A 15560-nucleotide genomic window follows, 5' to 3' on the forward strand; every position below is an offset into this window, starting at 1 on the left:
CGAACCCGTGTCCCTGGCACTATGAGGTAGCAGTGCCAACCGCTCTGCCACCGTGCTGCCCTCTTTACTATTCTATTCAAAATCCAATGTAATTTATCGTTACAGTTTTGCAACAGTTATAAGTCCCTTGTCGTAGTCGACACGGAGATCTGCTGAATTAAATGTCATTGCCCGAGGCATCTAGGTAGACAGTCAACTTTGGGATGTTCCGTGAGATGGTGGCGCTACTTAGACAGGAGCACTGGAGATCAATCAATCTGTCAACTCATTTACTAACATCATGCAACTTTCTCCACTTTCAGCACTGGACCACATTGCCCCATTACCATGGTGACCCATGGGCCTCTGTCACCTGTCGACATCGTTGCTCTGTCATACAGTTCAGAATTTTGAAGTAGTTTAAAAAGCCCTTATCTTACATTTTTTCCCCCTTTTGTTCAACCCGTTGCCTTATTTATCATTCTCTTAGAGACGCGATCTAGTATAACCTGACCACTTCTATCTGGTAAACCTTTTATCAATAACTTTGGCAGTGACCTCACATTACAGAACTCAGCTCTTGAATATAAAAAATATTTGCTCTGTTACATAGATGCCCAGATTGTCCAAATCTGGTAAAAAAAAAAAAAATTATTCAAATACAGCTTGCAAATAATTCCTTAAGTCTTTACAGTTAAAGCCTGAGTAATTTGTAAACACTTGTTGTAGAGTTTATCAGAGTTGGTGCCAACAGATGTTCCATTTATGCCTCTTTCTTGCTGCTCAGTTAATGGATAGAGGGATTCATCCACACTCCTCTGGACTTTCAGAATCTTCTGGAGATGTTGGGGTTTGGAAAGCACGGCCACAGTGGAACGTAACTGTTTTTCGCACCTAGAAAATAAATCATTTGTTGTAAAGGGTAATATCGAGGACACTACCAGGACTGAGCAAATGTCCCACTCCACTCTGTGCATTATGGGCCACCTTTACATCAATAGACAGCCAAAATCACCACCTTTTCTTGAGCCATTGTGAATGATGCAGTGTTCTCTGCTTCACTTCTCAATGATCTTTATTCATCTCATGTTGGCACAGTGGTTAGCACTGCTGCCGCACAGTGCCAGGGACCCGGGTTCAATTCCGGCCTTGGGTGACTGTCTGTGTGGAGTTTGCACTTTCTCCCCGTGTCTGCGTGGGTTTCCTCCGGGTGCTCCGGTTTCGTTCCCCAGTCCAAAGATGCGCAGGTTAGGTGGATTGGCCATGCTAAATTGCCCCTTCGTGTCCAGGGATGTGCAGTTTGGGTGGGGTACAGGGGAGTGGGCCAAGGTAGGGTGCTTTTTCAGAGGGTCGGTGCAACTCGATGGCCCAAATGGCCTCCTTCTGCCCTGTAGGGATTCTATGATGGTGCTCATTTTCAATTACAGCATCCCTCCTCAGATCATTTAATTCAACACAGACCTGGCCTTCGTACTTTTCCGTTAAACTAATTCCTGCACTTTTGTCCATTTGTTGAAGACTTGTTTATTTTACGACACCAACCTAAAAGGTGCGAAGGATGCCAACAACTGGAATGCATTCGCCCCTAATGCTACATTTAAGTGAGTATGGAGCACTCCCAGGTTGAGTATAACTCAGTTAGTTGCCACATCAAGTAGGTCCCAGGCCAGGTACACCATGGATCGAATGGTGAGGAAAACTTCTTCAAGCACAAGTTAAATGCAGAGTAAGCTCCTCTCTACTCTGCTCCTTTAATCTGCCTCAGGACCGACTGAGGAATAGTACAGGGATGGCAAAACGCTTTAAACTTTAGAGCCAGATATGATAACCTTCAGACATTCGAGGGCCGCAGAGCATGGACAATCTTTACAGATCCATTTTTATTAATATTACACATGTGAAGAAACCTTCAGCTTTTTCCCCTAAACTTCCAGGCTTCCTTCACATACAATTCAATTTGTGCCAAAAACAAATCTGCATCGCCTACACACTGACTTAGCACATGCTGACTGCTTAATTTACTTTAGCAGCCTTGCTCTTCCAATGTGGAAAATCTGTCTTGATGGCAGAAACCATTTGATTTTACTTGAAAATAAGTTGTAGCCACCTACGGAACAACAAGTTTGAATCAGAGAACCTATGTCCCAATACAGTAGATTTTTGCATCCTTGGGCCGGACTAAACTGTTTCCTCTATTTCCAGATAGAGGGCCGAGATTGGAGGGCCAGCAACAAGAGGGTGTGTTAGGGAGCCAGAGAAAATGCCCACCCCGGACACCACAGCAAGGAAACCATGTGATTGACCCTGGTGACCCCTTCCACACCAGCACAAAGCACCGAAACCAAAAGCAAACAGCACTCACAGCCTCCGCTCCCCTTTGCTGCAATTCCTCAGCACTGATCTGAGCCGGAAACAGCTCGCCGACACAAATTCCAGCAACTGCTGCGCCACCGGCTTCACTTTCACTCTTCTCATCCGCTTTGCCAATCTAAAGGAAATGGGATTCGACAAAAGTGACAAAATCCAAGAGATGTTCCACTTGGTAATATTTAAGTTCCCTCTTTCGTCCTGATTTTGTCAGACATGTTGATGAAGTGAGGGTTGAATTTAATAACGTTTGCAGTCATTGATAAATGTAACAAAACTGAAGACTTTTTGTTATGAGGGATTATATAAATATGTCTAGTAGTTTGTAGATTCGTCTGATCAAGACTAACCGTATATTCTTCCACTTTCTGAAGCAGATCACACATTTCAATTATCTGTCAAACAATGGCAAAATCTCTTCTTAACCCTGGCTACATTTACTTTAGATATTAAGCATATTTGGGTCGACTCAGAATCAGAAATGGCAAAAAAAGAATGACAATTCTTGAGCAAATTGTATAGGGAGTGACAAGGTATTGGAGGTTTAAAAGTGGACAGATATCCAGGTCCAGATGAATTGTGCCCCAGGATGCTGTGGGAGGCAAGGGAGTGGATTGCTGGGGCTTTGACCCAAATTTTTAATTCCTCTCTGGCCACAGGGGAGGTGCCAGAGGACCGGAGAACAGCTAATGTGGTTCCACTATTTAAGAAAGGTTGGAGAGATAAGCCTGGGAATTACAGACCAGTGAGTCCCACATCAGTAGTAGGGAAACTACTGGAGAAGATTCCGGGGAGGCAAGGTTCATCAGGAATAGTCAGCACTGCTTTGTCAAAGAGAGGTGTTGCCTAACAAATTTGATTCAATTTTTTGAGCATTTAACCAAGTGTGTAGATGAGGGTAGTGTAGTTGATGTAGTTTACATGGATTTCAGCAAAGCCTTTGACAAGGTCCCGCATGGGAGACTTATTAAGAAGGCAAATGCACATGGAATACAGGCTGATTTGATAAAGTGGATTCATAATTGGCTTAGCGGTAGGAGACAGAGGGTGATGATAGATGGCGGCTTTAGTGTCTGGAAGCCAGTGACCAATGGCGTACCACAGGGATTGGTGCTGGGTCCCCTATTGTCTGTCATTTATATAAATGACCTGGATGGCTATGTGGGGGTCGGATCAGTAAGTTTGCAGATGACATAAAGATTGGCTGTGTAGTTAACAGTGAGGTTGAGTGTCTTGGGTTACAGGAAGATATAGACGGGATGTGCAAATGAGCGGATAGGTGGCAGATGGAATTTGACCCTGAAAAGTGTGAGGTGATACACTTTGGAAGGAGTGATTTAACAAGGAAGTATACTATGAAGGTCCGACACTGGGAAGTTCAAAAGAACAATGGGACTTTGGCGTGTTTGTCCATAGATCTCTGATGGCAGAAGGGCAAGTTAATAGGGTAGCGAAAAAGCCATATGGGACACTTGCTTTTATCAATCGGGGCATAGATTACAAAAGCAAGGTCATCATGGTGGAGCTGTATAGAACTTTGGTGAGGCCACAGCTGCCGTACTGTGTGTAATTCTGGTCGCCACATTACAGGAAGATGTGATTGCACTGGAGAGGGTGCAGAGAACCAGGATGTTGCCTGGGGTGGAACATTTGAGTTACAAGAGAGGTTGGGTCGGCTTGGTTTGTTTTCGCTGGAGCAGAGAAGACTGAGAGGGTGACCTGATCGAGGAGTACAAGATTATGAGGGGCATGGACAAGGTGGATAGGGAGCAGTTGTTCCCTTAGTTGAAGGGTCAGTTACGAAGGGACACAAGTTAAAAGTGAGAGGTGGGAGGTTTAGGGAGAATATGAGGAAAGCCTTTTTATCCAGAGGGTGGTGACGGTCTGGAATGCAGTGCCTGGGAGGGTGGTAGAGGCGGGATGCCTCACATCCTTTAAAAAGTACCTGGATGAGCACTTGGCACATCATAACATGCAAGGCTATGGGCGAAGTGCTGGCAAGTGGGATTAGGTGGGCAGGTCAGGGCCTTTCATGCAAGGTGCAAGCTCGATGGGTCAAATGGCCTCTTCTGCGATTCTCAACTGAGAAGTAAGTTATTTAAGCTCTCAGAGGCTCAGAAAGAAAATGTTTAACAGCAAGTTCAAGCCTCTGCTTAGTGCCAGAAGCTTCCTCCCAGGGCACTGTTTGGTGACTCCTACTGGAGGAGAACTGGATCTTAGATAGCCCTGACAGCGTGTGGAGCAATGAGTTTACCTCTTAGTGCAGTCACAGTGATACAGAGTTTTGTGCTCTTGGTTGTAGTAAGAGAATTTGAATTCCTGTGGAGAGATCTTGTGTTTACACCGATCCAGGGGTTTGTAACAGTTACAGCTTCTGGAATTGCCTGCAAAGGAGAAGTACACATTATTAAAGCACTTTCCTGGAGAATTCTTGATATAGGATTAATTCGTGCCCCTTTCAGCTGCTGCAACTCCCCCACTTTTGGTAATCTACCATTGCCAATAATATCCCTCCAGGGTACATTCTCCTTATTCTAAAATAGTGCGTTCTCCAACTCACTATGAGCAATGCAATGGCAGATCTGCTGGTAACAATTACTGTAGCATTGTTAAAGAACATCAGCAGCTCCTCAGTTTACCACCATTACACGTGAGAACACTACCCACCAGGTACGCGGTACACAACGGATGAATGGACATCGCGCGACAATCGCCAGGCAGGAATGTTCCCTTCCAGTCGGGGAACACTTCAGCTGTCAAGGGCATTCAGCCTCTGATCTCCGGGTAAGCATTCTCCAAGGCGGCCTTCAGGACGCGCGACGACGCAGAATCACCGAGCAGAAACTGATATCCAAGTTCTACACACATGAGTACGGCCTCAACTGGGACCTTGGATTCATGTCGCATTACATTCACTCCCCACTATCTGGCCTTGGCTTGCAAAATCCTACCAACTGTCCAGGCTTGAGACAATTCACACCTCTTTAACCAGTGATTATCTCTTTCTCCAGTCGCACCATCTGGGCCTGTAAAGACTTAATTACCTGCAAAGACTCGAATTCAAAGTATCGTCTTGCATCATTGGCTTTGTCTATATATGCGATTCTGGAACCCACCTCTTCATTCACCTGAGGAAGGAGCTGTGCTCCGAAAGCTACTGATTCCAACAAACCTGTTGGACTTTAACCTGGTGTTGTAAGACTTCTTACTGTACCAAAAATAAGTCTTCCATGTCTAGGAGTACGGGTTGGGTTTCAATAATGAGGGAACAATGCTTCAGTTGCACAGGGCCTTGGATAGTTATCATCCGGAGTCTTAGGCACAAAACCTCAGGACAGTTGTATTGACCTTTGAAGGCATCCAGCCCAGATTCACCAGAACGATACTGGGGTATAAAGTGTCAAATTATGAGAACATAGGCCTGGCCTGTATTTTTTTTTAGTGAAGAAGACTGAGGGGTGATCAAGGTGTTTTTTAAAAAATGAGAACATAAGAACCAGGAGCAGGAGTAGGCCATCTGGCCCCTCGAGCCTACTCCGCCATTCAATGAGATCATGGCTGATCTTTTGTGGACTCAGCTCCACGTTCCCGCCCGAACACCATAACCCTTAATCCCTTTATTCTTCAAAAAACTATCTATCTTTATCTTAAAAACATTTAATGAAGGAGCCTCAACTGCTTCACTGGGCAAGGAATTCCATAGATTCACAACGCTTTGGGTGAAGAAGTTCCTCCTAAGCTCAGTCCTAGATCTACTTCCCCTTATTTTGAGGCTATGTCCCCTAGTTCTGCTTTCACCCGCCAGTGGAAACAACCTGCCCGCATCTATTCTATCTATTCCCTTCATAATTTTATATATTTCTATAAGATCCCCCTGCATCCTTCTAAATTCCGAGTACAGTCACAGTCTACTCAACCTATCCTCATAATCCAACCCCTTACGTCCTTTCTCAGGGAAGGAGACCAAAACTGAACACAATATTCCAGGTGTGGCCTCACTAACATCTTATATAATTGCAGCATAACCTCCCTAGTCTTAAACTCCATCCCTCTATCAATGAAGGACAAAACTCCATTTGCCTTCTTAATCACCTGAAGCACCTGTAAACCAACGTTTTGCGACCCATGCACTAGCACACCCAGGTCTCTCTGCACAGCAGCATGTTTTAATATTTTATCATTTAAATAATAATCCCTTTCGCTGTCATTCCTACCAAAATGGATAACCTCACATTTGTCAACATTGTATTCCATCTACCAGACCCTAGCCCATTCATTTAACCTATCCAAATCCCTCTGCAGACTTCCGATATCCTCTGCACTTTTTGCTTTACCACTCATCTTAGTGTCGTCTGCAAACTTGGACACATTGCACTTGGTCCCCAACTCCAAATCATCTATGTAAATTGTGAACAATTGTGGGCCCAACACTGATCTCTGAGGGACACCACTAGGTACTGATTGCCAACCAGAGAAACACCCATTAATCCCCACTCTTTGCTTTCCATTAATTTATCTTATGCAGCAACCTTTTGTGTGGCACCTTGTCAAAAGCTTTCTGGAAATCCAGATATACCACATCCATTGGCTCCCCGTTATCTACCGCACTGGTAATGTCCTCAAAAATTTCCACTAAATTAGTTAGGCACGACCTGCCCTTTATGAACCCATGCTGCGTCTGCCCAATGGGACAATTTCCACCCAGATGCCTCGCTTTTTCTTCCTTGATGATAGATTCCAGCATCTTCCTCACTACCAAAGATAAGCTAACTGGTCTATAATTACTCGCTTTCTGCCTACCTCCTTTTGTAAACAGTGGTGTCACATTTGCTAATTTCCAATCCGCCGGGATCACCCAAGAGTGGTCCTCCCAATGTCCTGCGCAGGTCCGCTCCTCTCTGCTCCCGGCTCTCCTCTCGCTGTTTTAAACACTGAAACTCCAGGCTCCCCGCTCGCTGTTTTAAACACTGAAACTCCCGGCTCTCCTCTCGCTGTTTTAAACACTGAAACTCCCGGCTCTCCTCTCGCTGTTTTAAACACTGAAACTCCCGGCTCTCCTCTCCTGTTTTAAACACTGAAACTTCCGGCTCTCCTCTCGCTGTTTTAAACACTGAAACTCCCGGCTCTCCTCTCGCTGTTTTAAACACTGAAACTCCCGGCTCCCCGCTCGCTGTTTTGAACACTGAAACTCCCGGCTCTCCTCTCACTGTTTTAAACACTGAAACTCCCGGCTCTCCTCTCGCTGTTTTAAACACTGAAACTCCGGACTCTCCTCTCCTGTTTTAAAAACTGAAACTCCCGGCTCTCCTCTCGCAGTTTTAAACACTGAAACTCCCGACTCTCCTCTCGCTGTTTTAAACACTGAAACTCCCGGCTCTCCTCTCGCTGTTTTAAACACTGAAACTCCCGGCTCTCCTCTCGCTGTTTTAAACACTGAAACTCCCGGCTCTCCTCTCTCTGTTTTAAACACTGAAACTCCCGGCTCTCCTCTCGCTGTTTTAAACACTGAAACTCCCGGCTCTCCTCTCGCTGTTTTAAACACTGAAACTCTCGGTTCTCCTCTCGCTGTTTTAAACACTGAAACTCCTGGCTCTCCTCTCGCTGTTTTAAACCCTGAAACTCCCGGCTCTCCTCTCGCTGTTTTAAACACTGAAACTCCCGGCTCTCCACTCGCTGTTTTAAACACTGAAACTCCTGGCTCTCCTCTCTCTGTTTTAAACACTGAAACTCCTGGCTCTCCTCTCGCTGTTTTAAACACTGAAACTCCCGGCTCTCCTCTCTCTGTTTTAAACACTGAAACTCCCGGCTCTCCTCTCACTGCTTTAAACACTGAAACTCCCGACTCTCCTCTCACTGTTTTAAACACTGAAACTCCCGGCTCTCCTCTCGCTGTTTTAAACACTGAAACTCCTGGCTCTCCTCTCGCTGTTTTAAACCCTGAAACTCCCGGCTCTCCTCTCGCTGTTCTAAACACTGAAACTCCCGGCTCTCCACTCGCTGTTTTAAACACTGAAACTCCCGGCTCTCCTCTCTCTGTTTTAAACACTGAAACTCCTGGCTCTCCTCTCGCTGTTTTAAACACTGAAACTCCCGGCTCTCCTCTCTCTGTTTTAAACACTGAAACTCCCGGCTCTCCTCTCACTGTTTTAAACACTGAAACTCCCGACTCTCCTCTCGCTGTTTTAAACACTGAAACTCCGGACTCTCCTCTCCTGTTTTAAACACTGAAACTCCCGGCTCTCCTCTCGCTGTTTTAAACACCGAAACTCCCGACTCTCCTCTCGCTGTTTTAAACACTGAAACTCCCGGCTCTCCTCTCACTGTTTTAAACACTGAAACTCCCGGCTCTCCTCTCGCTGTTTTAAACACTGAAACTCCCGGCTCTCCTCTCGCTGTTTTAAACACTGAAACTCCCGGCTCTCCTCTCGCTGTTTTAAACACTGAAACTCCCGGCTCTCCTCTCGCTGTTTTAAACACTGAAACTCCCGGCTCTCCTCTCGCTGTTTTAAACACTGAAACTCTCGGTTCTCCTCTCGCTGTTTTAAACACTGAAACTCCTGGCTCTCCTCTCGCTGTTTTAAACCCTGAAACTCCCGGCTCTCCTCTCGCTGTTCTAAACACTGAAACTCCCGGCTCTCCACTCGCTGTTTTAAACACTGAAACTCCTGGCTCTCCTCTCTCTGTTTTAAACACTGAAACTCCTGGCTCTCCTCTCGCTGTTTTAAACACTGAAACTCCCGGCTCTCCTCTCTCTGTTTTAAACACTGAAACTCCCGGCTCTCCTCTCACTGTTTTAAACACTGAAACTCCCGACTCTCCTCTCACTGTTTTAAACACTGAAACTCCCGGCTCTCCTCTCGCTGTTTTAAACACTGAAACTCCCGACTCTCCTCTCACTGTTTTAAACCCTGAAACTCCCGGCTCTCCTCTCGCTGTTCTAAACACTGAAACTCCCGGCTCTCCACTCGCTGTTTTAAACACTGAAACTCCCGGCTCTCCTCTCTCTGTTTTAAACACTGAAACTCCTGGCTCTCCTCTCGCTGTTTTAAACACTGAAACTCCCGGCTCTCCTCTCTCTGTTTTAAACACTGAAACTCCCGGCTCTCCTCTCACTGTTTTAAACACTGAAACTCCCGACTCTCCTCTCACTGTTTTAAACACTGAAACTCCCGGCTCTCCTCTCGCTGTTTTAAACACTGAATCTCCCGGCTCTCTCTCGCTGTTTTAAACACTGAAACTCCCGACTCTCCCCTCGCTGTTTTAAACACTGAAACCCCCGGCTCTCCTCTCGCTGATTTAAACACTGAAACTCCCGGCTCTCCTCTCGTTGTTTTAAACACTGAAACTCCCGGCTCTCCTCTCGCTGTTTTAAACACTGAAACTCCCGGCTCTCTCTCTCTGTTTTAAACACTGAAACCCCCGGCTCTCCTCTCGCTGTTTTAAACACTGAAACCCCCGGCTCTCCTCTCGCTGTTTTAAACACTGAAACTCCCGGCTCTCCTCGCGCTGTTTTAAACACTGAAACTCCCGGCTCTCCTCTCGCTGTTTTAAACACTGAAACTCCCGACTCTCCTCTCGCTGTTTTAAACACTGAAACTCCCGGCTCTCCTCTCGCTGTTTTAAACACTGAAACTCCGGGCTCTCCTCTCGCTGTTTTAACCACTGAAACTCCCGGCTCTCCTCTCGCTGTTTTAAACACTGAAACTCCCGGCTCTCCTCTCGTTGTTTTAAACACTGAAACTCCCGGCTCTCCTCTCGTTGTTTTAAACACTGAAACTCCCGGCTCTCCTCTCGCTGTTTTAAACACTGAAACTCCCGGCTCTCTCTCTCTGTTTTAAACACTGAAACCCCCGGCTCTCCTCTCGCTGTTTTAAACACTGAAACCCCCGGCTCTCCTCTCGCTGTTTTTAACACTGAAACTCCCGGCTCTCCTCGCGCTGTTTTAAACACTGAAACTCCCGGCTCTCCTCTCGCTGTTTTAAACACTGAAACTCCCGGCTCTCTCTCGCTGTTTTAAACACTGAAACTCCCGGCTCTCCTCTCGTTGTTTTAAACACTGAAACTCCCGGCTCTCCTCTCGTTGTTTTAAACACTGAAACTCCCGGCTCTCCTCTCGCTGTTTTAAACACTGAAACTCCCGACTCTCCTCTCGCTGTTTTAAACACTGAAACTCCCGGCTCTCCTCTCGCTGTTTTAAACACTGAAACTCCCGGCTCTCTCTCGCTGTTTTAAACACTGAAACTCCCGGCTCTCCTCTCGCTGTTTTAAACACTGAAACTCCCGACTCTCCCCTCGCTGTTTTAAACACTGAAACTCCCGGCTCTCCTCTCACTGTTTTAAACACTGAAACTCCCGGCTCTCCTCTCGCTGTTTTAAACACTGAAACTCCCGGCTCTCCTCTCGCTGTTTTAAACACTGAAACTCCGGGCTCTCCTCTCGCTGTTTTAAACACTGAAACTCTCGACTCTCCCCTCGCTGTTTTAAACACTGAAACTCCCGGCTCTCCTCTCGCAGTTTTAAACACTGAAACTCCCAGAACTCCTCTCACTGTTTTAAACACTGAAACTCCCAGCTCTCTGTCTCTGTTTTAAACACTAAATCTCCCGGCTCTCCTCTCTCTGTTTTAAACACAAAAACTGCCGGCTCTCCTCTCGTTGTTTTAAACACTGAAACTCCCGGCTCTCCTCTCGCTGTTTTAAACACTGAAACTCCCGGCTCTCCTCTCACTGTTTTAAACACTGAAATTCCCGGCTCTCTCTCGCTGTTTTAAACCCTGAAACTCCCGGCTCTCCTCTCGCTGTTTTAAACACTGAAACTCCCGGCTCTCCACTCGCTGTTTTAAACACTGAAACTCCCGGCTCTCCTCTCTCTGTTTTAAACACTGAAACTCCCGGCTCTCCTCTCGCTGTTTTAAACACTGAAACTCGGGGCTGTCCTCTCGCTGTTTTAAACACTGAAACCCCCGGCTCACCTCTCGCTGTTTTAAACACTGAAACTTCCGGCTCTCCTCTCGCTGTTTTAAACACTGAAACTCCCGGCTCTCCACTCGCGGTTTTAAACACTGAAACTCCGGGCTCTCCTCTCGCTGTTTTAAACACTGAAACTGCCGGCTCTCCTCTCGCTGTTTTAAACACTGAAACTCCCGGCTCTCCTCTCACTGTTTTAAACACTGAAACTCCCGGCTCTCCTCTCGCTGTTTTAAACACTGAAACTCCCGGCTCTCCTCTCGCTGTTTTAAACACTGAAACTCCCGACTCTCCCCTCGCTGATTTAAACACTGAATCTCCCGGCTCTCTCTCGCTGTTTTAAACACTGAAACTCCCGACTCTCCCCTCGCTGTTTTAAACACTGAAACCCCCGGCTCTCCTCTCGCTGTTTTAAACACTGAAACTCCCGGCTCTCCTCTCTCTGTTTTAAACACTGAAACTCCGGGCTCTCCTCTCGCTGTTTTAAACACTGAAACTCCCGGCTCTCCCCTCGCTGTTTTAAACACTGAAACTCCCGGCTCTCCTCTCGCTGATTTAAACACTGAAACTCCCGGCTCTCCTCGCGCTGTTTTAAACACAGAAACTCCCGGCTCTCCTCTCGCTGTTTTAAACACTGAAACTCCCGGCTCTCCTCTCGCTGATTTAAACACTGAAACTCCCGGCTCTCCTCGCGCTGTTTTAAACACTGAAACTCCCGGCTCTCCTCTCGCTGTTTTAAACACTGAAACTCCCGACTCTCCTCTCGCTGTTTTAAACACTGAAACTCCGGGCTCTCCTCTCGCTGTTTTAAACACTGAAACTCCCGACTCTCCTCTCGTTGTTTTAAACACTGAAACTCCCGGCTCTCCTCTCGCTGTTTTAAACACTGAAACTCCGGGCTCTCCTCTCGCTGTTTTAAACACTGAAACTCTCGACTCTCCCCTCGCTGTTTTAAACACTGAAACTCCCGGCTCTCCTCTCGCAGTTTTAAACACTGAAACTCCCAGAACTCCTCTCACTGTTTTAAACACTGAAACTCCCAGCTCTCTGTCTCTGTTTTAAACACTAAATCTCCCGGCTCTCCTCTCTCTGTTTTAAACACAAAAACTGCCGGCTCTCCTCTCGCTGTTTTAAACACTGAAACTCCCAGCTCTCCTCTCACTGTTTTAAACACTGAAATTCCCGGCTCTCTGTCTCTGTTTTAAACACTAAATCTCCCGGCTCTCCTCTCTCTGTTTTAAACACAAAAACTGCCGGCTCTCCTCTCGTTGTTTTAAACACTGAAACTCCCGACTCTCCCCTCGCTGTTTTAAACACTGAAGCTCCCAGCTCTCTGTCTCTGTTTTAAACACTAAATCTCCCGGCTCTCCTCTCTCTGTTTTAAACACAAAAACTGCCGGCTCTCCTCTCGTTGTTTTAAACACTGAAACTCCCGGCTCTCCTCTCTCTGTTTTAAACACTGAAACTCCCGGCTCTCCTCTCGCTGTTTTAAACACTGAAACTCGGGGCTGTCCTCTCGCTGTTTTAAACACTGAAACCCCCGGCTCTCCTCTCGCTGTTTTAAACACTGAAACTCCCGGCTCTCCTCTCACTGTTTTAAACACTGAAATTCCCGGCTCTCCTCTCGCTGTTTTAAACACTGAAACTCCCGGCTCTCCTCTCGCTGTTTTAAACACTGAAACTCCCGGCTCTCCTCTCGCTGTTTTAAACACTGAAACTCCCGGCTCTCCTCTCACTGTTTTAAACACTGAAACTCCCGGCTCTCCTCGCGCTGTTTTAAACACTGAAACTCCCGGCTCTCCTCTCGCTGTTTTAAACACTGAAGCTCCCGGCTCTCCTCTCACTGTTTTAAACACTGAAACTCACGGCTCTCCTCTCGTTGTTTTAAACACTGAAACTCCCGGCTCTCCTCTCGCTGTTTCAAACACTGAAACTCCCGGCTCTCCTCTCGCTGTTTTAAACACTGAAACTCCCGGCTCTCCACTCGCTGTTTTAAACACTGAAACTCCCGGCTCTCCTCTCTCTGTTTTAAACACTGAAACTCCCGGCTCTCCACTCGCTGTTTTAAACACTGAAACTCGGGGCTGTCCTCTCGCTGTTTTAAACACTGAAACTCCCGGCTCTCCTCTCGCTGTTTTAAACACTGAAACTCCCGGCTCTCCTCTCGCTGTTTTAAACACTGAAACTCCCGGCTCTCCTCTCGCTGTTTTAAACACTGAAACTCGGGGCTGTCCTCTCGCTGTTTTAAACACTGAAACTCCCGGCTCTCCTCTCGCTGTTTTAAACACTGAAACCCCCGGCTCTCCTCTCGCTGTTTTAAACACTGAAACTCCCGGCTCTCCTCTCGCTGTTTTAAACACTGAAACTCCCGGCTCTCCTCTCGCTGTTTTAAACACTGAAACTTCCGGCTCTCCTCTCGCTGTTTTAAACACTGAAACTCCCGGCTCTCCTCTCACTGTTTTAAACACTGAAACTCCGGGCTCTCCTCTCGCTGTTTTAAACACTGAAACTCCCGACTCTCCCCTCGCTGTTTTAAACACTGAAACTCCCGGCTCTCCTCTCGCTGTTTTAAACACTGAAACTCCCGCTCTCCTCTCACTGTTTTAAACACTGAAACTCCCGGCTCTCTGTCTCTGTTTTAAACACTAAATCCCCCGGCTCTCCTCTCTCTGTTTTAAACACCGAAACCCCCGGCTCTCCTCTCGCTGTTTTAAACACTGAAACTCCCGGCTCTCCTCTCGTTGTTTTAAACACTGAAACTCGCGGCTCTCCTCTCGTTGTTTTCAACACTGAAACTCCCGGCTCTCCTCTCGTTGTTTTAAACACTGAAACTCCCGGCTCTCCTCTCGTTGTTTTAAACAATGAAACTCCCGGCTCTCCTCTCGCTGTTTTAAACACTGAAACTCCCGGCTCTCCTCTCGCTGTTTTAAACCCTGAAACTCCCGGCTCTCTCTCTCTGTTTTAAACACTGAAACTCCCGGCTCTCCTCTCGCTGTTTTAAACACTGAAACCCCCGGCTCTCCTCTCGCTGTTTTAAACACTGAAACTCCCGGCTCTCCTCGCGCTGTTTTAAACACTGAACTCCCGGCTCTCCTCTCGCTGTTTTAAACACTGAAACTCCCGACTCTCCTCTCGCTGTTTTAAACACTGAAACTCCCGGCTCTCCTCTCGCTGTTTTAAACACTAAAACTCCCGGCTCTCCTCTCGCTGTTTTAAACACTGAAACTCCCGACTCTCCCCTCGCTGTTTTAAACACTGAAACTCCCGGATCTCCTCTCACTGTTTTAAACACTGAAACTCACGGCTCTCCTCTCGCTGTTTTAAACACTGAAACTCCCGGCTCTCCGCTCGCTGTTTTAAACACTGAAACTCCGGGCTCTCCTCTCGCTGTTTTAAACACTGAAACTCTCGACTCTCCCCTCGCTGTTTTAAACACTGAAACTCCCGGCTCTCCTCTCGCAGTTTTAAACACTGAAACTCCCAGAACTCCTCTCACTGTTTTAAACACTGAAACTCCCAGCTCTCTGTCTCTGTTTTAAACACTAAATCTCCCGGCTCTCCTCTCTCTGTTTTAAACACAAAAACTGCCGGCTCTCCTCTCGTTGTTTTAAACACTGAAACTCCCGGCTCTCCTCTCGCTGTTTTAAACACTGAAACTCCCGGCTCTCCTCTCACTGTTTTAAACACTGAAATTCCCGGCTCTCTCTCGCTGTTTTAAACCCTGAAACTCCCGGCTCTCCTCTCGCTGTTTTAAACACTGAAACTCCCGGCTCTCCACTCGCTGTTTTAAACACTGAAACTCCCGGCTCTCCTCTCTCTGTTTTAAACACTGAAACTCCCGGCTCTCCTCTCGCTGTTTTAAACACTGAAACTCGGGGCTGTCCTCTCGCTGTTTTAAACACTGAAACCCCCGGCTCTCCTCTCGCTGTTTTAAACACTGAAACTCCCGGCTCTCCTCTCGCTGTTTTAAACACTGAAACTCCCGGCTCTCCTCTCGCTGTTTTAAACACTGAAACTTCCGGCTCTCCTCTCGCTGTTTTAAACACTGAAACTCCCGGCTCTCCACTCGCGGTTTTAAACACTGAAACTCCGGGCTCTCCTATCGCTGTTTTAAACACTGAAACTCGGGGCTGTCCTCTCGCTGTTTTAAACACTGAAACCCCCGGCTCACCTCTCGCTGTTTTAAACACTGAAACTTCCGGCTCTCCTCTCGCTGTTTTAAACACTGAAACTCCCGGCTCTCCACTC

The 15560-nt window shown here is 47.0% G+C and overlaps 1 protein-coding gene across 2 annotated transcripts in view; it reads right to left on the bottom strand.

Moving 5' to 3' along the window:
• Nucleotides 1-255: 255 nt before the first annotated feature.
• pla2g3 (phospholipase A2 group III) overlaps nt 256-15560 on the bottom strand; it is a 240643-nt gene continuing 225338 nt past the window's right edge. For both annotated transcript variants that reach the window (XM_072486308.1, XM_072486254.1), the window contains 3 exons: nt 4601-4730; nt 2342-2467; nt 256-873 (listed from right to left, as the gene is read on the bottom strand). In XM_072486308.1, coding sequence (XP_072342409.1) covers nt 660-873; nt 2342-2467; nt 4601-4730 — 470 coding nt within the window. In that variant the 3' untranslated portion in view covers nt 256-659. The remainder of the gene's footprint in view (nt 874-2341; nt 2468-4600; nt 4731-15560) is intronic.

The sequence above is a fragment of the Scyliorhinus torazame genome, chromosome 1 (assembly GCF_047496885.1).
Source record: "Scyliorhinus torazame isolate Kashiwa2021f chromosome 1, sScyTor2.1, whole genome shotgun sequence".
Taxonomy (NCBI): domain Eukaryota; kingdom Metazoa; phylum Chordata; class Chondrichthyes; order Carcharhiniformes; family Scyliorhinidae; genus Scyliorhinus; species Scyliorhinus torazame.